This window comes from Zalophus californianus, chromosome 12 (genome assembly GCF_009762305.2).
Source record: "Zalophus californianus isolate mZalCal1 chromosome 12, mZalCal1.pri.v2, whole genome shotgun sequence".
Lineage (NCBI taxonomy): Eukaryota > Metazoa > Chordata > Mammalia > Carnivora > Otariidae > Zalophus > Zalophus californianus.
Genome location: NC_045606.1, coordinates 356,058 through 380,039, shown reverse-complemented (window position 1 = coordinate 380,039; position 23,982 = coordinate 356,058). Strand labels below are relative to the sequence as shown.

Genomic DNA, 23,982 nt, shown 5'->3' with positions numbered 1-23,982 from the left:
AGTGACATCTCGAACTGGAAGCCTCTCCTATCTGGGTCCCCTTCGGTGCTTTGGCTCATCCCCTGTTGTGCAGGCCTCGCCGTGTGAGAAGCTTGCCCAAATTTGGAAATTATCGTGTTATGTAAAGTTGGCTGGGAGGATTTTATTAAAGTGAGCTTGCTCCTGTGGCGCCTCCACCGCACATCCAAGTTCATGGTCAGGGACATCGTCTGGGAGTATGCCAGGCTGCTGCCAATTTGGCCTTTGGATGCCGAGTAAGCCCGGGTCGTGCCCGTGTCTTTGCGGAGCCGGGCGAACAGGACACCCCCAGAGGTTGGGTGTGGGCATGTGTGGGCTGTGGGTCCCTCTGTCTGTGGCTTTTGTCCCCTTCCCCGGCTCCTGCACCCCCGGCTCAGTTCAGGGATTCCTCCTCTCTTGCCTGAGAGCTGCCTGATGGTGGGACTCTGGAACAGCACCCCTTCCGCTGTCCATCTTTTTTTTTTTTTTTTTTAAGATTTTATTTATTTATTTGACAGAGAGAGAGAACGAGGGCAGGAACACAAGCAGGGGGAGTGGGAGAGGGAGAAGCAGGCTTCCTGCGGAGCAGGGAGCCCGACGCGGGGCTCGATCCCAGGACCCCGGGATCACGACCTGAGCCGAAGGCAGGCGCTTAACGACGGAGCCACCCAGGCGCCCCCCACTGTCCATCTTTTACTCGAGGGTTTTTACAGTACAGTTAGGTTACAGGAGCCACGCTCGAATATTCTGTGACTTTGAGAATTTCTGTTCGATGCTTTATGAGCGTTTAATGAGCACTTACAAGCCATGTGGGGGGGGGTCGTCTCCAAACAAAAGCAGATGGAACCCCACCCTTAGGCCTGAGTTCTCCCCTCCAGTGTCTTTTCATTTAATGCACGCATTATGCAGATGCTGTCATAAAAAGATTTTGCAGTTTAGACACACATTTTAGAGTTTAAAAAGAATTGAAATGGAATAAAAACAGGAGTTCTGTGTGCTTCCCTCTTCCAGTTACTGATCTGATGAACCTCCAGGGGTTCACGAGCTTTGGAGGCTGCAGGCCAGGGTCCCAGCAGGTCCCAGTGTGGTTGTGGAGACAGCTGCGGGGGAGAGGGGAGAGACTGTCCAGGACAAGTGTCCCCAAGGAGAGAATGGTGGGCTGAGAGGCTGGGTTTCTTGAGAACAGGGGAGCCAGCCTCACTGTCCCTGGGGAAGGCACAGCGGCTTGCGGACGGAGGCAGAGTGGGCGTGTGGGGGCTCAGCCCTCCTGGGCATCCTCCGGAGCTGTGCTGCTGATGAGGCCCAACAGCGAGATGGGGGTGGGGAGGCACAACCCCACCTGCGCCGGCCACGCTTGCCTTCATCCATGGCCATCAGTCTCCACTGATGGAGAAGGGATTTCCGTGGAACACCAGTAGTTTTCCCTGCGTCATCACTACGCACGTTGAAACGGGACTTCCAGTACGTTTACTTGAAGGAGATGGCGGTGCACGGGCTGCTTCCAATGTCACCGGGTCGGTAGGATTCTCTTCGTCCAGAGTGCCTGTGGACCCCTAGGATGGCCTTGCATCTTGCTCTCCCGTGGTCTGTGGCCAGGTCCTGCTTGGGAGCGTGCTAGGCGCCACCTTCCAGCACAGAGTGACTCCCTTCTGCTCGGTTCCAGGTCTCGGTGGCCCTGAGCAGCAGCTCCATCCGGGTGGCTGTGCTGGAGGAGGGTGGGGAGCACGTCCTCATGGAAGGGAAGTTCACCCACAAGGTCAACACGGAGAGCTCTCTCTGGAGCCTGGAGCCTGGCAAGTGCGTCCTGGTGAGTGTGGGCGTCGGTGCTTGAGCTCCGGGAGGGGGGGTCACACCATCTGTGGGGCTTTTCCTCGGGCTGTGGGGGTGTGGATTCCTGCTGTCTGGGGCACAGCTCAGGGGGCACCTTTGCTGGCCTCGGCCCCTTGGGGTCCCACCAGTTGGTTCTCTGAAGCAGAGCATGAACTCATGGTCCTCCGCCCTTGTGCCCACATGGTGACCGCACGTGGAGACCGCACCGCAGAGGAGCTCCTGCGGGGTCATCCCCAGAGCATGGCTGTGCTTGCCAGCGACCTGGTTACATCTGAGGCAGAACCACATAAGTGACAAATTGGAAGGCAGGTTGAATTTCACAGATGTCCTACTGGAGGATGCAGAGTTAATAGATCCAAACAGACCGGCTTATTTGACAAAGGGGATCTCAGCTGGCTGAGCTCCTTGGGGCTGCAGAAGCCAAGCCACTTGCTCTGACGCTCCCATTCCTGGCGTCCTCAGTGGCTCCTTCCCCCTCCTCGGGGCCCTCGCACCCGGTCTGGCAGGGGGTGCCCAACCAGGGTCTGGTGAGAGAGTGCAGTCAACAGGAACAGACCAGGTCTGTGGACAGAACTCAGCATTTTACACAGACCCATTCTTCACATGTGCCCAGAAGGAAGGAGGAAGAATGTTCCAGTTTCATGTTCGCAGGATGGGCACCAGTGGGCCAGCCTGTGTGCGCTGACCGGAGGGCTTGGCTTGAGAGGGGTCTGTCGTGTGGGCTGCTAGGGCGCACTCACGGGGCCGTCTGTGTGATGGGGACACCGGCTTGTGGGGCACAGGCCAAGCTCACCCAGCTCTTGTTCTCAACCTTGCTTTGCACCCCCCTGCTCTTCCGAGGTTCCTGCTCCTCTCCGTGGGATTGTGACCGTTGTCATCCTGGGGCTCAGCCCCTCTTCCCATCACGCTGTGCCTCCCTGTCCCCCAGTGCACCTGAGCCATTCCCCACTCTCCGGCCCCATTGCAGAATGCCTTCCTGGTCGTGGCCTTACTGGTGCTTCACGGGGCTGTGGGAGGTAAAGTCAGGGTCTCCTCACCACCACCACCCCCAGCCTCCCAGCAGCTCATCCTGTGCCGGTGGAGCTGTGAGAGCCTGCGGACAGCGTGGGGGGGTGGCCCTCGAGCAGCGCCCCAGCGGGAGTCCCACCCGGGAAGCACGCAGTCTGCCTGACGCCCCCGCCAGGATGTGTGTGCCCGCATCCCTGCGTGGACAGGTTGGCCGAGGGCTCGCTGGTGCTCTGAGGGCTCCCAGCCGCTGCCCTGGCGTCCGTCAGGGTTATCGCCCGTGTAGTTTCCGTGTCCGCTGTGGAAACGTGATCCCTGAGCTCGTCTTATGGGGGCTTCAGTTGGTAGCCGTGACTGACATCCTCACAGCCACGTTGCCTTTTTGTGTGTTCTGTGTGCGAGTGCTTGAACACGGCTGTGGCTCGTGGCAGACTGGTAACTCCTTGTCATAGGCTGCCATTTGTGAGCACGCTCAGGGCCCCTTTAACTCTCCAAAGCTCGTCCATGGGACGTGACTCGCCCGAGGCGGAGCCCCACGCCTGCCCCAGAGCCCGCCGGCTCCCTGCCTCTCCGCCTCCCAGCTGCGGGGTGCCCTGGAGGGGGTGGGGGGGGAGCATGTGTGCAGCCTGTGGGAGGCCTCCCTCCCGTCCGCCCGCACCATGCCCGCTGCCATTGACTTTCCTAGTTTGCCTTTGCCACGCCCCTGCCGCTCGGTGAGTTCAGCTGTGCAGAGCTGGCCGCGGGCGGAGGTGCACTTGGCGCTGCCCGTGAACATGGCTTCTGGGAGTTTTCCCGCTGAACCCCTGCCAGCCAGGTCCGTGTGGGAGCCCTTGGGTCCGTGGGTGCCGGACGAGTACTGCCCGCAGTGCTCGGGGCGGCTTGACCATCAGCAGCTGGTGTTACGTGGGGAAGGCTCTCGCACGCCCTCCCCTGAGCTCACCCGTTGGCACAGCCAGCGTGCCCTGCCCATGGGGTGTGGGGCTTCCCCCTGCCTCCCCTCCCGACCACGGGCCATGTTCTGGGCGTCGCGGTTCATGTGACGTTTGGGGTCACGTATATCTGAGATGATACTGCAGCCGAGTGAGTGCATTGCCATGACGCATGAAGACCCTGGTCGCCTTTGCTGCTGGGGGCACACACCACGTCCCTTGGGCCTCCGCTCCGCTCGGCACTGCCTGGCTCGGGTAGTCCCATCGGCTGCACGGGAACTGCATTTCTGACCCTTAGGGTGAGGCTGAAAGCCTTGGCTGGTCCAGCCCCAGACGTCTGTAGGTTGCTGACGGTTCAGGGCCAGGCCCTGTGCTGGGCACCAGGGCGACTGAGGAACACGGTCAAGGGCGCACGTCCCAAGGGTTGCAGAGGGCCAGAAAGGGCTTCAGTGTCCTCGCCAGAGCCTGGAACCTGCGAATGGGACCTTACGAGAGAGCGAGAGGGCGGTTGGAGACAGAGGAGGACACACAGGCAGGAGGAGTGACGTGAAGACAGGCAGACGCTGGGGAGACACAGCCACAGCCGGTCCCCGGAGACCTCCGGAGGGAGCCCAGCCCTGCAGCACCTGTCGGCCTCCAGACGGAGAGAATCAAGGCCCCTGGCTGCCCCAGGGCACCAGGACAGGCCCTGAGGGGTGAGACTGCTCTGAGGGCCTCATGGACCATGAGGGGCGACCCCACAGCTGCCTGTCACCTCCCCAGAGTCCTTGGTCTGCGCCTGACCTCCCAGCGGGTGATGCCACTGGCTTCCCAGCCCCCGTCGTCCCCTGAGGGCGTGCGCCTCAGACGCGCCCAGCAGGCGTTCAGAGCGGGCAGGGGTGGCAGCTAAAACCGGATGACAGCTCTTACCTCCCTCCCTCCCACACTCGAGAGTGTTAAACGAGGCTCCTTGTCTCTCAGGCAGGCTCCTTTCTCGGCTAAGAGACGGGGAGTCAGCGCCTCCCCCATGCCATGCTGTCCCAGAGGTGCACCGGCGCCCTGTCCCTGCCCCGCCCCCCCCCCCCCCCCCCCCCCCGCGGTGCTGACGGCCCCCTCTGCCGGGGCGAAGTGTTCCTGGGCTGGTCCCTGCCCAGCTTAGCGCTCCCCCGAGTGTGTGCGTGCGGGCTGTGCCCCCGCATCCTCTCCTGGAGTTCAGTTCTCAGCAGCCGGGAGTTGCAGGCTCACCGTAGTCCTTGGCCATCTGCCAGGGGACGCTGTCCTGCGCCCTGTGTGTGTGCGGCCAGGTCCTCGTGTGGCTGCCAGCGCGGGCTTGCCGACCCAAACTCACCCTGGCTGCCCTGCCCGCGCTCCTTGCTCTGTCCCTCTCCATGTGCTGATGAGGATGTGTGTTTCCCGCGGAGTCACAGCGCATCCTCCATCCCAGCTGCGGGCTCCATAACCTCAGTGTTCTGGCAAATGCCGGAAGCCTGGAAGCCAGTCTGTGGAATGGCCTTTGGCGCTCTCATCTCCCAGGACCCTGGGCGTTTCTTGGGACGGTCAGCACTGTGGCGCTGTCCCTGGGCAGTCCCTGAGTCCCAGCAGGGAGGAGTTGTGGCTCTGGGGGGCGAGCGGCAGGAAGGTGCCGGGCACTACCAGTGGACTATGCTCCCAGGGGACACAGGGTCGTCCCTCCGTCCTGGGGCGAGGCGAGCACAGACAGGGTTCCCCACCGGCACAGCCACGCCCCGGCCCTGTTCTGTCCGGCCCACACAGTGCTCTGACCTCTGAGCTTAAAAAGCTCGTTGACGGCACAAAACACCAGGCGCTTGCCCGTCGTCCTGCTGCGCCTGGTTGGCTCCGGGGTCGGTGGTTGGATGCAGACCCATGTCCTTCCGGAGGTGCCTGCAGGGAGCAGGTCCCACCGTCTGCCTCGTGGCCAGCACCGTCCTCAGCTCTCATGGTGTCCCCCTCGTCAGGCAAAAGGCCACCCTGCTTGGATGTGGTTCTGCCAGGCAGGGGGGAGGGGGACAGAGGCTGCTGAGTCGTCGTCGGAGGGGAGGCAGAGGCTGCTGAGTCATCGCACAGGTTGTGCGGGTGCTGAGCTCACTCACGCGGGGTTGGAAGTTTCTGCGAGGACGCTTTGGGAAACTGATTTGAGTTCTGGGATCACGTCGATGTGAGGGTCCTGGAGGGAGGCCAGGTAAGGTGGGCGGCGAGTTAGGATACTCTCAACACCTGCGTAATGAGGGATGGGATTGAGCGGGAGCCACCAAGATTTTGGGCACCCGGGAGTGGGTGCTGACGGCGGTTAAATGGCTCCACCGTGGGGGAGGAGGGCCCTGCCGCCATTGTGGGGAAACGGGCTCAGGGAGGAAGCCGGTGGATGTGGTGGAGTGACACCCTGGACGGGGCACGGCGTCACCTGTGCAGTACGCTCTTGGGGGCGCCTTCCTGAGCTTAATCAGGAGGAAACAAGACGAACCCCAGATGAAGAACGGTCTTTAAGTACGAGGCCATGGAATGTTCCAGATGAGCGGGGACAGGACCACTAAGGTGCATTTGGGACCCCAGCCTGGATCCTCTGCAGGAGGGAAAGTTCTGCGAAAGAAAAGAGCATCCCTGTCCCCAGGAAGAGGCGCACGTTGAGATATCGGGGTGGTTCCGGGCAAGATTGTGTAACTTACTGTGAGTTATGCATGTCATCCAACGCACGTGCCATGACGGAGCAGGGGTAGCATGTTGGTGGGGGAGCCCAGGACAAACACACACGGGTATGTTTGAAATTATTCCAAATAAAATGTTCAGAAAAACACGATGGTAAATGAGCACACGGAAGGATGGCGTTGTCTTTGGTCACGGAACCACGAAGCAGAGCCACAGCAGTAACGCCACCTCCTGCCACCTGCTGGGCGGCGTGGACGTACCATGGGGACAGCACGCTGAGTGCAAGAAGTGGGGGCTCAGAAGGACACCTGGTGTGTGCAGTGGGGAGCCGGGAAGCATAACGACACTGTGGGGAGGGGCTGGTCGTGGGCACGGGGCTCCTTTGGGGTGAGGACAGTGCTCTGAAGCAGATAGTGGTGGTGGTTGCCCAACACTGAATGTGCTAAATGCACTGAATTGTTCACTTTAGAATGATCGACTGTGTTACATGAGTTTTCCCTCAAAACACAGTGTTTCTATTTTATTTTTAAAGATTTTATTTATTTATTTGACAGAGACACAGCGAGAGAGGGAACACAAGCAGGGGGAGTGGGAGAGGGAGAAGCAGGCTTCCCGCCGAGCAGGGAGCCCGATGCGGGGCTCGATCCCAGGACCCTGGGACCATGACCTGAGCCAAAGGCAGGCGCTTAATGACTGAGCCACCCAGGCGCCTCTCAAAACACAGTGTTTTTAAAAGTGATGCTCAGCTCATCTTGATTTTTGTTGGGTTTGCGAAGGGCTCATGTGGGTAGCAAGGCCCAGTAGCTCCTTGTCTGCAGGATCAGCCCGTCCTGCCCAGAAACCCTGTGTGTGGTTGGCGGTTCATGTGGAGGGGCGGGCGGCAGCGCCCCTGGTGGTGCGGGGCTGACCCCTGCTGTGCCCTTGGGGGAGGGGCGCTGATGGGCCCAGAGTGGCTCTGCCCTTGGCCCTGCGGTCCGCTGGCTCCTGGGTGTGTGCAGAGCTCCTCCGTGGTGAGGAGGTCCTACAGGTGGGAAGGGCCTGAGGGTCTCTGTCCCCAGAGGCAGAGAGGCCTGTAAGTGCCTCGGAGCGCTCTCCAGGAATAACGGGGATATAGGAAGACCGGGAACACCCTCCCCCTCAGAAGGTGCTGCTTGTGTTGGAACGCAGGTCCGCACCTCGGCGGGGGTGGGCCGCGCTCTCGACATGGGGGTCTCAGAGGGCCAGGTCAGGTCCCCGCACACCAACTGGGGAGCAGAGTCCATGAGAAGCAGCTGACCGGAGCATCTGGAAACCAGATCTACCCCAGACGTCAGCCATGGCGTTGGCAGGGAGAAGTCCTTCATCTCTGAGCCTGCGGTCTGGGCCGCCCCGTCTTCACGCCCCCCCCCCCCCCCGGGGTAGTCGGCTGCGGGGAGGCTTATTTCCGTCCTGCAGATGTTGACGCCATGCTGTCACCCAGACACCCTCTCACCGTGCGGCCTGCCCCGTATCCCACACCCCGAGTCCTCCGGGACCGGGCTGGAGCCCTGCTGTGCTGGGGGGTGCTCAGGCACGTCTGGTCCTCCCAGACGTCACTGGTGGGGGCCGGTCCCGGGTCTGTGGAGTCATGATTACGCCCCGGCCAGGAGCCCTCTGCTCGGGGCGGGGTGGGGGTGGGGCTGCTCTGAGTGAGAGCTGCTCCGGCTGCAGGCCCTGCCTCCTGGCCTTCGGGGTGTGACTGGGGCTTTTGTGCCTTTGGAGACTAAGTGGACAGTGTGAGGGACTGTGGTCCGCCCACCAGTCCGTTCTCAGCCCCCCCGAGGAGCTCCGCCACCAGCCCACAGGGAGGCGTGTGCCGTCTGGGCCCCGCCTCCCCCATGCGCTCCCCTGACCCCGGGCGGGGCGTCCTGGAGGCAAGGGAGGTCCTTGGGTGTGTGGTGGGCAAGCTGGGGAGGGGCGGGCAGAAGCCTGTGGACAGAGGCTCGTCTCCCCGGTGGTGCAGGGAGGCTGCAGTGGGGGCTGGGCTGGGGTCCTGGCTGCTGAGCGGGTGTGGGGCGCTCACACATGTGGGTCCTTGGCCTCCGAAAGAACCTGGGGTTGGGGGGGATGAGGGCTGCCCCCACACAGAACACTGTCTGCCCGTGTGTCCCAGGTGAGCCTGAACAAGGTGGGCGAGTACTGGTGGAGTGCTGTCCTGGAGGGCGAGGAGCACATCGACATCGACAAGATCAACAAGGAGCGCTCCATGGCCACGGTGGACGAGGAGGAGCATGCTGTGCTGGACAGGCTCACCTTTGACTACCACCAGAAGCTGCAGGGCAAGCCGCAGAGCCACGAGCTGGTGAGGAGGCGTGCTGGGCGGGGGCGGTGGGGGACACTGCGAGCAGGGGGAGTCTGCAGCAGGGTCCTCGCAGGTGGCTCTGGCCTGGTCGCCTGTCACCCTCTGGGGTGGGGCACTGGTTCTGCCCCTGTTCAGAGCCCAGGTGGCAGGGCTGTGATGTGCAGCTGGTCCACACAGACGTGGGACGTCGCACGTGATCGGGGCTCTCCGGGGCTGTGGGGCGGGGGGAACGGTGCCCAGACAGCCCCTCCCCCAAACCTCCGAGGACCCTCGGCAGAGTTGTGGGGAGCCAGGCCCAGCCCTGCTGCAGGGCCCATGGGAAGAGAGAATCCTTCCAAGTCACCTGGGAACATCCGAGGCCAGAGAAGTCCGGGTGGCCAGCGGGGAGGGGACATGAGGGTTCCGCACGGGCAGAGGTCCGCACCGCGCAGCACGTGCTGGGGAAAGGAACGCAGATTTGCCGGGCGTGTTCATTCTTCTTTGTGCTCAGTGCTCCCAAGAGTGTCTGTTGAGGGGAAGAAGGGTCAGTTTTATCAGGTTAATTTTGGTTCCCGGGTGTGGTGGGCACCGGCCAAGTCAAGTCTTGCAGGGGAGGGCGTCGTCTTTGTTCCACGTGTGTTGACACGGGAGCCCCCCCCCCGATGCCATTCGGGGTTCCGAGGTGTTCTCATTGGTCTTCCCTCCTGCTGCCCTTTCCTCAGGCCCCACGCAGACGGCCTTGCTCCTGCGAGGGTCACTCAGGGAGCGCTGACGGCCCGCTTGTCGGGCAGGGCTGGCTGGGTCATGAGAGGAGCATCGGGTGCTGGTGCCAGGTCACGGTCAAGGTGGCTCGGGCAGCAGGGCTGGGGCCTGAATCCCAAGTTGGTCCCTGCCTCTGTCCTCCTTCCCGAGTCTCCAAACCTACCCTTGGTTGGGCTCCCTGACCACCTGGGCCTACAGGGCTGGGGGGCTGAGGTGGCCTGTGTCTCCGGCTGGCGCAGCCGAGCTCGCAGATGGGGGCCTCGCCTTTGTGGGCGTTGGGTGGCAGCCGCGGTCCATTACGGGGCAGCTGCCTGTGGCCACCAGAAGAAAAAGTGTGAGCTTGGGCCCCACGGAGGGGCTCGAGCGCCACCGCCTGGGCACCCAGGCCCGCATGGGGAGCAGGAGACCCTCGCCAACGGGCCCGGGGACAGACAGCCGATGGGGACATATCCGAAGAAGAGCTTTAAAGATGCTGCAGTCTTAACAGACGGGCCTTTGTGCCTCGAGTCGGAAGGGACTCCGGAAGGACTTGCCACGTGCTGGGGGACAGCGTGAGGCCCTGGGGGACGTGAGTGCTGGGCCGAGCGGTGCTTTCCGGGCACTTTGAGCAGACATGCAGGAGCCAGAGGCTGGGTGTGCGCCTTGCCCGGGTGACCTGCCCTTGAATGAGCGGCACCAGCACTGCTGTCCAGGACTCCTCTGGGCTCGGCGGGGCTTTGGGGAAGACCGTCTTCACACACAGCTGTGAGGGAAGCGCCGTGTGGGGAGTGGGTTCGGACCACGAGAGCGTGAAGGCAGGAGGACTGTGCCGGGAGCTGGTGGTGAGGGAGCCAGATCTGGGGAAGCTCAGAGGTGCTGAGGTCACATGGCTGTGGACGCTCGAACAGGTCCCCAGGAGGAGGAAATGTGGGGCTAGGGGGTCAGCAGGACTGGCTGGTGGCTCCCGAGGAGGCAGGGCCTGTGTGGGGAGCAGGAGTTGACGGCCCTGGACGGCCCTGGTACACAGTCCTCACCAGCGGTCAGGGCTTGCACGGGGCTTCTGTCCGGAGAGGAACTGGCGGGGAGGGGGCTTGGAAGGGGGCGGCAGGAGTTGGAGAGGAGGGGTGGGTGGGGCGTGTGTTGGGCGGGGCTGGTTTCTAGGCCCTCGGCGCAGGCTGTGCCATGCGCCCCAGGTCGGCAGTGATCCGTTAACCGGGCCCATGTCCGCCGTGCTCGCGGCTGCACCACTGGGCTTAACGCCAGGGGAGAGGGGCCGCGGGCAGGAGGGACAGCAGGTCCTCGTGCGGAGGAGGCAGAGTGAGCCCTGCTCTGGGCCCTGCGTTAACCTCTGTGTCTGTTTTCTGTTTGTAGAAAGTCCATGAGATGCTGAAGAAGGGGTGGGATGCTGAAGGCTCTCCCTTCCGAGGCCAGCGATTCGACCCGGCCATGTTCAACATCTCCCCAGGGGCTGTGCAGTTTTAATGCCCGGAGGAAAGGAAGTGCCCGCCGGCCGGGAGGCGGGGTGGCGGCCGTGCCCCCGGCTCCCTCCTGCCAGGGACTCGTTGGCGGGTTTGCCCTTGCCATCCTTTCCTTCAAGGGTGAACCCGCGGCACCCGGCCCTGCATCTCCAGACTGCGGGGAGCAGTGCGGGGCGAGCGGGGCGCCGGCCACCCGCTCTCCTCTTGCTGCCGTGCGCACGCTCTGCTTGCTTTCCTCGTGCTGGGGGCGGGGAGTGGGTGCTGGGCCAGCTGCTGACGTGCGGGGGGGCGGGGAAGCCCTAGCCTTGACCTCTCCCTGCCCACATGCGCGTGTGGTGTCGCTTGGCGTTTGTATGCGTCCTCTGCCTGCTCAACCCCGTCAAGGAGCAGCAGAAAGCGGGGTCCTGGTCGCCGCTTCTGGATGTGGGGACACAGCCCCAAGGGGCCCCAGGCGCAGCAGGAACTGGCCTCGACGTGTTCTCGTGGGATCCGGTTCTTGTCAAAGAGCTGACCGGGTGCCCCCAGGAGACCAGAGCGCGGCAGCCCCGCCCCTGCCCTCTTGGGCCGTCAGACGGCAGGTCTCCCGGGACCTCCCCTCGTGACTCTGTCCTCGGGGCGGACAAGGACTCCTTTCTGGGCGATGGTCCCTCCGGAAACTGCCCCCCCTTCACCTGAGTAGGTGGGTGGAGGCTTGTCAGTCGTGTGGGGGCAGGTTTGTGGCTCATGGAGGCCTGAATACCCAGTCCCTGGGAAGCATGGGGTGGCTCCGCTGACATCGAGGGAGGTGCAGACACCAGGTGGCTGGTGGGAGCATCGCTGGGCGGGGGGCGTGCAGCCCTGTACCCTGTAGTTGGCACTGAGGCTGGTCGTGGAGCTGTTGAGACCCGTCCTCGGGGGCCCCCAGGATGTGCACACCTGTCCCACGTCACCAGCGTCTCGTGTGAGAACTGTTCTTGATGGTCTCGGGCTCCTGGGCCACGCCGTGAGGGTCTTCTGGTGTGATGAGGGGGGCTGTGCACCTGCACCCCGGCTACTTGGGAGACCGGGGAGCCGTGGACTCTATGACCATTGTCTTCCTCTGCCCGACGTCATTTTCAGTGTTGTGTTTCTGCCCTGCCCCGCCTGTCGTGATAGCGGCTCACCAGCGTCTGGGAGTGGTGGGCCGGGGCCAGCTCCCTAGTCCATGCTGCTGATGGCGGGCTGTCCTCACGGGCGTCCTCTGCCCCTCGCTGCCGGCCTGGGCCCTGGAGCTGGTGCAGCCTGCGTGTTTTCTCTCTCTAGACGCGGCCGCTGCAGATTGGCCACTGAGCTCCGTCAGCCGAGGTCCGCGGAGAGCAGGGTGCCTGCCTGCGAAGTCCCTCTCCAGTGTCGGTTTGCAATAAATCTGTATTTAAGCACTTCGGCATCCGTGTGTGTCATCAGCTGCTGAGGCTGTTTTTTATGTGTGCGTGTGTGTGCGTGTGGACGTTTCTGGAACTCCAGCCACGAGGTCCCTGGCTCTCATACAAAGCAAACCCCAGAGAGGGGGATTCCTGTGTCTTTTGAACTATGCTTGTCTCAACCTGTGGGTTTTCAGAAGATCAGAGCTTTTGATCAAGAAGAACGACGGAGTGTGGCTGCAGAGCCCACATGGGTTTCCAGCAGGTCCTGAAAACCCAAGGTGAGCACAGGATCCTGAAGCTTCTGCCAGAGGACCCCCCGCGCCCTGTGTAGTGGTGCTGGCCCCGCGGTGCTGGGCTCACCCATCTGCCTGCACCCTCCCGGGCACAGTGGGTCTGCCGCGCCCCCGTCCCCGGGGACTGTGCTCGGTGGGCAGGACCTGGTGGTGCTTCCTGAATGAACGGAGGATGCAGGGCGGTGTTAGCGCACAAATGTCTGGGACCAGAAACAGCTTGCCAGGGACGAGAGGCCCCATCTTTAACAGTTTGCCCTGAAGCGTGTGGGAGGGCAAACAGTCTCCGTGTTCTGTAGGGAAATGTGGCGGGGAGGCGGCTGCCACCATGCAGACGTGTGTGCCCGGGCCTGCCCACCTGGGGACAGACCCAAGGCCACCCAACCCGGGTCTGCTCCACAGGCGGGGGACGCTCGTGTGGACATGGTCGGGCGCCAATATCCTGTCCCTTCAGGCTCTGCTGGGTGGGGACCCAGCCGTCTGCCAGAGCCTGGTGGTGGTCTCAGTCGCCGTGATTCTTCACGACTGGCCTGGCTTCCGGGGTCTGCTTGCGTGCCGGGCCTCAGTGCTGGGCGCCGCCTCAGATCTGCTGTGGACGGCGACAGCCCTTGCCCATTGCTTGCCCTGAGGGGTTGGGCTGCTGCCGCCTGCCTGGACAGTGTCGGGGGACAGGCCCGGGTTCAGGGACCCTGTAGCCGGTGCTGGGAGAGTCTGGGCCCCCCCCCCACGACCTGGGACCGTCACGCCCCGGCTGTGGACAGCCTGCCCAGCAGCCTGGCGTGGCTGTCCTGGGTAAGTGGTGTCCCGCGGGCTGGCCTGAGACTGTGTTCCCTGGAGAAGGAAACCAGGCTAGGCCTCCTGCATTCTCTGTCCTGCCGCTTCCCGCGCTTTTTTGCCAGGGTTGGATGGACCTTTGGGGATGTTTTGACCCAAACACTGTGTGAGGGCCACAGAGGAAGTGATGCCCCTGAGGCTTGAGCTGGACCCTGTTCCTGCCCCAGTGGGGCTCCCCTGCCTCTGCCATCCGCGTGGCACAGGCCTGGCACTGGCGGACGCTCTGCAGGTGGGGGGGTAGGACCCCGGCGTCGTTTGCCACCTGAACCCAAGCAGCCCAGGCGCTCCTCCCCAAGGAGGGGCCCTGTGTGGGTGTAGAGATGGAACGGCTGGAGGCTTGGGGGAGGTTCCTCCCACAGGGCAGCCGAGCCCACCCCTTGCAAGGCACCTGCCCAGGTGGTAACCTTCCAAAGACTGGGGTCAGGACCATCCCGTGGCTGGCTGAGTGTCTCCCGGGGGCTGCGGCAGGGGAGTAAGCAGCCCTCCAACGTGTGCTTGGCCCGCAGGGGTTTTGGGTTTGCAGGAGCCTGGACATGGGGTGGGGAAGGTGCCGTAGCCCCCAACCACCTGTCAGCTGTCAGGGCTGAGCGGGCCACGGAGGGGCCGCGGGAAGCGGGGGGCCGGGACATGGAGGAGAGAACCGTCTGAGCCCCGCTGTGAAAGCAGCCACAGGGCCCGGGGAGAGGTCCCACATGCTGCCACACAGCTCCGTGGGCTACTCCCTCACCCAGACCCCTCCCCGCTTAAACCCCCAGGTGCTTGGGCGTCTGGACCCTGTGTCCAGACCACCCTCCTGCTAAGATGTCGGGTGTAGGGTTTGGGTGCACACCGCTGGAGACCTCTCTGGTGGGGAAAGTGGCGGGGCTCACCTCCCACCTCCTGGGGACCCTGACTCTCTCTGAGCGGCAGCTGCTGTGAAGTCTCCCTTGGGGACACCTGGCTGGCTCAGGACTGCCCCCACGGGCCAGGTGTGTCAACCCCTCAGTCAAGGGGAGGCAGGCAGTGTTTGTGGAGCACCGGACGCATCATCAGAGGTCACGAAGGGCATCCTGGGTACCCCCTTGGCCTCAGCGGGGATTGTCAACGCCCCTGATGCCAGTCACAGACAGTGCGCACCCCCGGCTTACAGCTGAGGTAAGCGGCCCAGTCACCAGAACCCCGGGTGACCTGGGCTAGTGATGGGATTGGGGGTGGATTCAGCAGGCCACGCAGAGCCCCCAGTGCCCTGTGCACCCCAGGGCCGGGACAGGGATTGGAGAGGTCCAGCCAGCTCAGGTCTTGAAGGTGAGGGTCAGGCCTTGGCTTTGACCCCAATTCCTGAAGTCTCCGGCAGGGAGCAGCTTCTGATGTGCACTGGAGAGGAGCGGCCCCTGCCTGGCGGGAAGGTGTAGGGCAGCACCCGGGTGTGAGGGATGGCAGGTCCTGCAGAGGCACCTGTCGACCCCTCTGGGGGTGCTGTAACCCCGCAGACCTCCACACCGGAGAGCTGGGCATGCCTGCGGGGCTCCTGACCTCACCCCGAGCCGGAGGGCACCATGGAGGTGTGGAGAGGGCCTTCTGCTCCTCTGTGTCCTTGGCTGCAAGATGGTCCCACACAGGGGCCTCAGGAGCCAGACCCTGCAGACCCCTGGCCCCCACCCTCCTCAGCCGTGTCTTCCTGACCCAGCCACCAGAGTGTCTCAGCTGTCACCACCAGCCCTCCTTCAGTGACCTTCCCCCTCCCCACCTCTCAGGCCTCCCTTCCTCCCCCATCTCAAGGCAGGAGGTGACCTGGGGGCCTCAGCTGCAGGAGGCCCACACCCTTTAAGAGACTGACACGGGGTACAAAGTGACGTTCAGGTGCATCGAGCACATTCCCATGGTGCAGCCGCCGCCGCCACCGTCCGTCTCTGGAACCGTCACATCTCCGCAGAGCACAACTCCATGCCCATTAAAGTATCTTTTCGTTGGTTGCTGGTGTTGAAAACGAGATTTTACCGACGTTCCAGTTTCTGGGCTCTCTTGTAAACTGGGGAGCCGGCCAGCGCTGGGGGGTGTGGGGTGGAGGGCCCGGCCGGCTGTGGCTGTGACGGGGGCAGAGCTGACCCCCACGGCCCCACCACGCCACTTGCTCACCATGGGCTCCCCTATGACCCACCCACGCGGGGCTGAGCCAGGAGCCCTGGCGGAGGGATGGCCCAGGCTGGGTCCGAGGGCAGGAATGTGCTTGGGGCACAGGGGCCAGAGGGAGGGGCCTCGGATGCCAAGTGCAGACAGGGCTCTGCTCCGGGATTTAGGTCCTGGGCAGAGGGAGGGGCTGGGCCAGACATTGGTGGCGGGTCCCACTCTGCAGCCACAGAGGCTGGAGCTCCGTTTCAGGTGCTGTTGGTCCTAGCTGGCCACCCAGGACGGGTGAGGGGCCGCCCAGAGTGAAGAGTTGGCTGGGCCCTGCATCTCGGCCCCCACGACAGGGCTGCAGGGGGCGGTGGGTCTCCGGGAGAGGTCTACACCGCCTGCGCAGAACCTGGATTGTGTCCCCTTACGTGGTAACGGACTGCAGACCACGGGTCCTCACTGGCGGCCTCTTAGGGGCCGGAGGCTCAGGGTCAGAGAAGGGGACGTGGCCACAGAACGGGTGGTCGGGCGATGTGCCCCGAGGGTGGAGCAGGCAGCGGAGTGCCCCCCACCTTGATGTCAGACTTCCCACCCCCAGAACTAAGGATAAATCTGTGTGAAGTCCCTGAGCCTGTTGGTTACAGCACCCCCAGAAACTCCTCCGGGGGTGGGCTGTGGCTTTGGGGGCACGAGGGTCATGTCGTGGAGGGATTGCCCCCCACGGCGGTGGCTTCTGTCCTGGACCCCGTCTTGCCAAGTCCCAAGCCGGTGAGGCCCGGCCTGTCCAGTGGTCGTCCGCTGACCCAGGACTGAGGTCCAGACCCCCACCTGCCCCGTGGCCCTGGCCGGTCTCAGCTCAGTCCCGCGGAGCCTCCATCAGTCCAGTCGGGTCCTGAGAGCCTGGGGGGTGTTGACGGGGGTGTGGCAGGTGAAGGGGCCCTGTGGGGATGGTGAGGGAGGGGCGGCTCCAGCAGAGCCTGTGTAGGGGGACCCAGGATGGGGAGGGGGCCCCGGCCACCCTCACCCCCCTCCTACTGGCTGACCCCTCCGAGAAGCAGGATCCCAGCGTCCATGCTGGCCAGCTGGAGGGGAGACTGGGAGGGGGCCCCACATAACCTCACTTCAGCAAACGGGGTCTGGGATAGCTTCTGGGATCAAACCTGTGTTGTTCAGGGGTCAGTGGTAGAGTCAAGGAAGTTGTGAAGTGTCCCCGTTCCCTGTGGCCAGCCCGACACCCCCCACCAGCCCCCCGTGGCTGCAGGACAACGGCAAGCTAGGGGACAGACCCCGGGACAGCCCACAGAACTCATTCAGAGGCTGGTTCTCCGGGCCCCCAGCGGGTGTGCACCTGCTGCCACCGTGGAGACGCAGAACCGCGGGGTCTCCCCGGGCGTGCTGACCCTGTTCCTAACCCCTGCAAGTCCTCATGGGTTCCCCGCCCCTGCAGTCCCGTGCAAAACGAAGGCCGTGCTCCCGGATTACGCTGTCCGTGTCTTTGAGGTCGGGTTTCCACTCATGTACTTGGAGGTTCATCCGAGCTCAGGGCGTGTCGGTTGCTGATGCCTGTCCCTGCCGGCTGCCAGGCCCAGGATGTGAACGGGCCGCCCACCATCCCAAGACACTTGGGTGGTCTCCAGTCTGTGTCTGGTACAAATAAAGCACTATGAGCATTCACGTGTAGGCTTTTTGTGTGAACCTAAGTTTTCCTTTCTTTGGGTTAAATGCCCAAGAGTGCAGTTGCTGGGTCAGGTAAATGCACATTTAACTTTCACAAGAAACAGCGAGGCTGTATCATTTCATGTTCTCACCAGCCGTGGAGGAGAGATCTAGCTCCTCTGTGTCCTCGCCCGCATTTGGTGCCATGACAGGCAGAATGAGGGCCCCGCGATGTCCTCAGAACCCAAGAATAGGTCGTGCAAGGGGATTAAGGTCACAGGTGAAAGGAAGGAGGAATTCCTTGACCTAAGATAAGAATATTCTGGATTATCTGAATGGACCCAACGTAATCACAAGGGTTTTTAAATCCTAAGGTGCAAGGCCACGGCTGGTTTTGAAGACAGACAGAGCCGTGAGCTAAGGAGTATGGGCGCCTCTAGAAGGTGGGAAAGGTGAGGAGAGGGGTTCTCACCCCGAGCCTCACAAGGAACCAGCCGTGCGGACACTGACTCTAGCCCTCTGAGACCCGTCTCGGGCTTCTGCCCTCTGGGACGGTCAGCTACGCGCCCTGGGGCCAGTGGGCCCCGTTACAGCAGCAGGACCCTGATGCTGGGGACCTTCCTGACCCGCGTGTGCTGGCACCTGGCCAGGCTGTGATCTACATTTCCCCAGTGGCCAGATGGTCAACCTCGTCACAGCCTTTGCCAGCCAGCGTGTCTTCCTCAGTGAGATGTCTGCCCCGTCCTTGGCCTGTTTCCTAATTGGATTGATTGTTTTAATGTCAAGTTTTAACTCTTTAAAATATATGCTAGATAAAAGTCCCTTGTAAGGCGTGTGATCTGCAAATCATTTCTTGCAGTCTGTAATTAGTCTTATCCTTTTAACTTACTCTTTCTCAGAGCAAAACTTTTAATGTCTTGAGGTCCAACGTCTTAAACTTTTTTTATGAATTATGCTTTTCAGGGTCTCCAAAAATCTAAAAAAAATCTTCATGTAGATCTCAAAGATTTCTCCAGTTTATTTCTTTCAGAGTCTTATGGTTTGTGTTTCGCTTAAGTCCATGATCTATTTTGAATTAATTTTTGTGTAAAGAGTGAAGTTTAGGGTCAGGTTGACCTATGATTGACCAATTTCTCCAGCAACATTCATTGAAAAGACTGTCATTCCTCCACTGAATTGTTTTTGCCCCTTTGTCATAAATTAATTGGACACACTTTTGTGGATCTGCTTCTGGATTTTCATCTCTGTTCCACCGATCTACGTGTCTGCCCCCCACCCGCACCACCCTGTCTTCATTCCTCGAGCTGTGTGGTTAGCCATGACACTGTGGATGTTATTCATCATTGTTTCAGTTATTCTGGAGTCTTTCCCTTTTCCTAACAGCCCCTCTGTGTCTACAAAAACATCTCACTGGGCTTTTGGTAAGAATTGCATCAAACCTATGGGTCAATTTAGGAGGAACCAACCTCTTTGCCATGTTAAGTCTTCCGATCCATGAACATGGTATGTCTCTCCCAAGCATTTAGATCCTTCATCTCGTTCATGAGCGTTGTGTAACTCTCCTCATGTAGACTCTGTACACGTTTTGTTAGGTTTATACCTAAGCATTTTGTGTTCTTTGGGCCAATTGTAAGTGGTACTGTATTTTTAATTTTGGTTTCCTCTTGTTTGTTGTTACTATATAAAATGGAATTGACTTTTGTTGGTCTTATATTCTGTGACCTTACTAAATTCATTTGTTAGTTATAAGAGTTTTTTGTAGATTCCTTGGGATTCTATTTTCTTTGTGTTCAATCATGTCATCTACAAATAAAGATAGTTCTATTTATTTATTTCCAATCTGGGTGCCTTTGATTTATTTTTACTTCCTTATTGCAGTGTCTGTGCTGGCTGAAAATATGCTGGCTAAGGGTGGTGAGTGCAGACTTCCTTGCCTCATGCCAGAACTTAGAAAAATGTCCAGTTTTTCACCAGTGAGTATGATGTTAGCTTTAGATTTTCGGTAGATGCTCTTTATGAGGTTGAAGAAATTCATCTTTGTTCCTAGTGTGCTGAGGTTTTTCTTGAATGGGTTGTGAATCTTGTCAATTTTTTTTTTTTTGCCTAAGTTTATATGATAATATGATTTCTCCTTAAAGCCTGTTGATACGGTGTGTTACAATGATTGGTTTTTGAATACTGAACTTGCCTTGCATACTTGCAATAAATCACATTTGATCTATACACTGTTGGATTCAATTTGCTGATATTTTATTGAGAATTCTGTTTATGTGTAGCAGTTCATGAGAGATTTGTCTGTGGTTTTCTTTTTTTTTTTTTTTTTTTTTTTTTTTTTTTTTTTTTTTTTTAAGATTTTATTTATTTGAGAGAGAGAGAATGAGAGATAGAGAGCACGAGAGGGAAGAGGGTCAGAGGGAGAAGCAGACTCCCCGCCGAGCGGGGAGCCCGATGCAGGACTCGATCCTGGAACTCCAGGATCATGACCTGAGCCGAAGGCAGTCGCTTAACCAACTGAGCCACCCAGGCGCCCTTGTCTGTGGTTTTCTTGTGTGTGTGTGTTTAGTTTTTTAAATGGTTATAAGACTGTTTAGGTTGTCTATTTGATATGAGTTTTGGTGGTTTGTGAGTTTTAAGAAATTGATCCGTTTCTTCTAAGTTGTCTAATTTCTGAGGGTAAAAGTGCCCACACCACCCGCTTATTCTCCTTTTAATGGCTTCAGGATCTGTCATCATATCCCAGTTCATTCCTAACACTGATGATTTGTGTCTTCTCTCTTTCTGTCTTTGTCAATCTTGGTAGAGGCTTATTAAGTCTCTTGGTTTTGTTTTTTTAAGAATTAGCTTTTCATTTCATTATTTTTCTCTATAGTTTCTGTTTTCTATTTTACTGATTTCTGCTATCTTTTGTACCTTCTGCCTCCTGCTTTCTTTAGGCTTGTTTTGCTCTTTTTCTAGTTTTTTGAGGTGGGAACTTAGGTAATTGATTTATGATCTTCTTTTGTGATGTAAGCATAATGCTATAAATTTACCTCTCAGCACTGATTTAGTTGTATCCAGCAACTTTTGATTTTTTTTTCATTCACTTCTATATATCTTAATTTTCCTTGAGATTTCCTCTTTCAGAAACGCGTTGTTAAATTTCCAATCAAGCGTTTGGAGATTTTTCTGTCTTTCTCTAATTGGTTTCCACTTTAATTCCATTATTGCCTGTGTGATTGCAATTCTTTTAAATGTGTTAAGGTTTGTTTTAGGACCCAGGGTATGGTCTATGTCAGTGAGCGTCGGTGGGCACTTAAGAAGTAGGTGTATTCTGCTGCTGGGTGGAGAGAGTATTCCATAAACATTAATTCAGTCCTGATGATTGATGGTGTTGTTGTTCAACTCTGCTCTATCCTGGTCCATTCTTGATTTTGTAGCATTATCAGTTGCTGAAAGTCCCCAACTTTAACTCTGGATTTGTCAGCTTCTCCTTTCCGCTGTCCTGGTTTTGCTTCATGGATTCAGAAGCTCTGTTGTTTGGTGCACACACATTTAGGACTGTTGTACCTATTGGCTAGATTGGTCATTTTATCCTTATGTAATGTCCGTTCTTGTCCCAGGTAGTTTTCTTTGCTCTGACGTCGACTTTACCTCAACGTAACGTGGCCACTCCTGCTATAATTTGTGATTAACGTCTACATGATATATCTTTTCCCAGCCTATTACCTTCAGCCTTTTTGTGAACTGGGTTCCTCGGAGATGGCACATATTTAGGGCATGTTTTTATCCATTCTGCCAGCCTGTCTTTTGATTGGTGTATTTAGACCACATACATTTAAAGTAATTATTGCTATGTTAGGCTTTATTCTGTTGCTTTATTATTCACTTCCTGTTTGTTCTCTTCACATCTAATTCCTGTTTAGTTTTCCTTGCCTTCCTGTGGACTTCTTGAGCCCCCCCCCTTTTTTTTTTTTTACAATTCTCTTCTGATTTATCGGTCACGTTTTTAGTATATCGCCTTGTGTAGTTTTTTGGGGGTTGCCATAGGCATCTCCATATACACATATGACTGCTGTCACTTTGAGTGAGTGTAGAAACCTTACTTCTGTTAATGTCCTTTAGCCTCCAAAATTTTGAAGTATAGCTGTTTTCAGTTCTGTAGTTGTCTTTGTTCTCTATTGAGGAGCCCCATCAGATGGTGTGAGAACTTCAGTCTTAGGACAGGATTACAGAAATTCATGAAGGGAAGCTGTCTATTATGTATGCCTTTCATTTCATGCTTTGATCATTCTTTCCCCAAAGAATATTTGTCTGGGGACCTTCCCTCAGCCATTCTCTAAAGATAAGTCTGATAGACTTCATCTGGGAATATTTTTATTTCCCGGCACTCCCTACTTTCACTGGCTTGTGGAGTGTGTGATTGACAATTCCTTTCTTTCAACACTTGAGGAATGTTGGGCTACTCACTTCTCCCATCCAAGTAAGTGGGCCTGACCCTGCTTAGCTTTCAAGATTGGATGAGACTGGGCATGTTCAGGGTGGTACGGCGCAGACTAGGCTACTCACATCTGACCACCATGGCTCCAGGGGACAAACCTGCCATCATTTGAATGGTGCTTCTCTGCTAGAAATACGTCAACTCTGTCTAGCCGTTTTTATTTTTTTTTATTTTTTATTTTTTAAAAGATTTTATTTATTTATTTGAGAGAGAGAGAGTGAGAGACAGCACAAGAGGGAAGAGGGTCAGAGGGAGAAGCAGACTCCCTGCTGAGCAGGGAGCCCGATGTGGGACTTGATCCCGGGACTCCAGGATCATGACCTGAGCCGAAGGCGGTCGCTTAACCGACTGAGCCACCCAGGCGCCCCAGCCGTTTTTAAGATGTTTTTCTTCTGTCTTCAGTTTTCAGAAGTTGTTTTGTATTTTGGGTTTTTTTTAGGACGGGAGGGGCAGAGGAGAGAGAGAGAGAATCGTAAGCATGCTCCATGCCCAGCAGGAAGTCTGACTCTGGGCTCGATCTCATGACACTGAGATCATGACTGTAGCTGAAATCAAGAGTTGGATGCCCAACCAACTGAGCCACCCAGGTGCCCCTGGTTTTCAGAACTTTAATCATGATGCGTCTTAGCGTGGATCTTTTTAGGCTTCCCTGTTGGGGTTTGCTCAGCTTCTTGAATCTGTAGGTTTATGTCTTTTGTCAAAATTGGGGCATTTTCAGACATGATTTCTTTAATTATTTTTCTGGCTCCCCCCCTTCTTTCTACCTTCTGGGACTCTGCTGATATGAATGTTGGATCTTGTGTTCTTGTTCTACGATCTCTGAGGCTCTGTCCATCTTGTTTCTCAGTCTGCCTTCTCTCCGTTGTTCAGAATGAGTAAACTGTCGGTCTGTCTTCAAGTTTACTGGTTCTGTCTCCAAGTTTACTGGTTCTGTCTTCTGCCATCTCTACTCTGCTGTCAAGTTCGCCTGGCAACGTGTTTAACTTCTTTAGTGTATTTTTCAGTTCCATTAATTTTTACTTTATAGAACATTTTTTTTTTTTAGAGAGAGAGAGAAGAAACATGCAACTTCTTTGCTGAGATTTTTTATGTCCTCATTTGTTTCCAGAGAATTTATAATTGCTCGTTGGGGCATTTCTGTGATGCCTGCTTTAGAACCCTTGCCCCGTCATCCCAGCATCTGATCTGTCTTGGCCTTGGCATCAGTGGATAATCTTTCCTCATTCAAACTGTGCTTTCCCAGTTCTGGTGGGATGCAAGATTTTCCCTTGTATCCTGGATATTTTGGTTGCTATGTGAGGACAGTCTTCACTATTTTAGCAAGGCAGCCCCCCTTCTCAGCTTCTACATGTGGGTTTTGGCCTCCTTTTGTGGGTTGTGGTCCTGGTGTTTGGTTTTCAGAATCCTTGCCATGCTGCCGCCTGCGAGGGTGGGCGAACTCCTGCTGGGCTGGGCCTGGGGCTCCCAGATGCTGCCTGCCCTCCCCCACTTCACCCAGAGCAGCTTCTCCTGTCCTCTGTTTGTCTTGTGGATGCCTGGTGGCAGCTTGGGGTGCAGGCCTCTGTGCCCAGCACCACATGGCACCCGGTTCTCAAGTCCCGAGGCCCCCGGCCTGTCTGCCTTCTCTTTTCTATGTCAGGGTCCATTTGTAGTGTCTGTTGGATTGTGTACAGGGAGGAGGAGCTGGGAGCACTGCCTGCAGCACCCTCTTCTAGAACTGGAAGTTCACGGTATTTTCTGTGTTCCTGCAAGGCAGCTTGGCGGATGCAGGCCACAGCAGTGGCAAGAAGGAAGGCAGTGGGTGAGGAAGTGCTCCAGAGCATCCTGCAGTGGGATGAGGCCCCCAGCCCCACAGACCCCTTGTCCATGGAGCACAAAGTACCGGGGCTGTTGTGACACTGGGTGGGCAGTGCAGGAGGCTCTGGGCTGTGGACACGGGGGCTGAGGAGTGGGAGGGGAGCAGGGCAGGGACCTGGGGGCTGGCATTCCTCTCTGGAGGCTCTCGGGAACCCCCTCCGCATCCTGGGACTCACAGATCCCCACCAGTGAAAAAGGGAGGCAGAGCGGGCATGGGGCCAGGAGGAGTGTCTGGGGGGCGGGGTCCCCAGGTGGCGCAGTCCCCAGGTGGCGCAGGAGGAGGCCACTCGTCTCAGCCGTGCCAGTCCCCGAGATAAAAATAACAGTTTGCAAAATCAGCTGCTAATCTTGTTGCTAGGTAGAGTTCAACCCCAGAACTGCCATTTTGTGCTAAGTGTGGCTGAACGACTTTTCCTGAGAGACGCTCAGCTGTGGGCCCAGGCCCTAGAGGGGGGCACAGGGAGACCGGC

At 58.1% G+C, this 23,982-nt stretch overlaps 1 protein-coding gene across 6 annotated transcripts in view; it reads left to right on the top strand.

Annotated features, from left to right (window-relative positions):
- NUDCD3 (NudC domain containing 3) overlaps positions 1-12,321 on the top strand; it is a 58,089-nt gene extending 45,768 nt beyond the window's left edge. Inside the window, exons 4-7 of one of the 6 annotated variants that reach the window (XR_003516425.2) lie at positions 1,661-1,804; positions 8,536-8,724; positions 10,816-11,601; positions 12,204-12,321. Coding sequence is in view for 4 of the 6 variants with exons in the window: in XM_027573644.2 (XP_027429445.2) it covers positions 1,661-1,804; positions 8,536-8,724; positions 10,816-10,926 (444 nt within the window). In the remaining 2 variants the exon portion in view is untranslated. The other 5 variants (XR_003516426.2, XM_027573645.2, XM_027573644.2 and 2 more) reach the window with 5 other exon arrangements.
- The last annotated feature ends 11,661 nt before the right edge of the window (positions 12,322-23,982 follow it).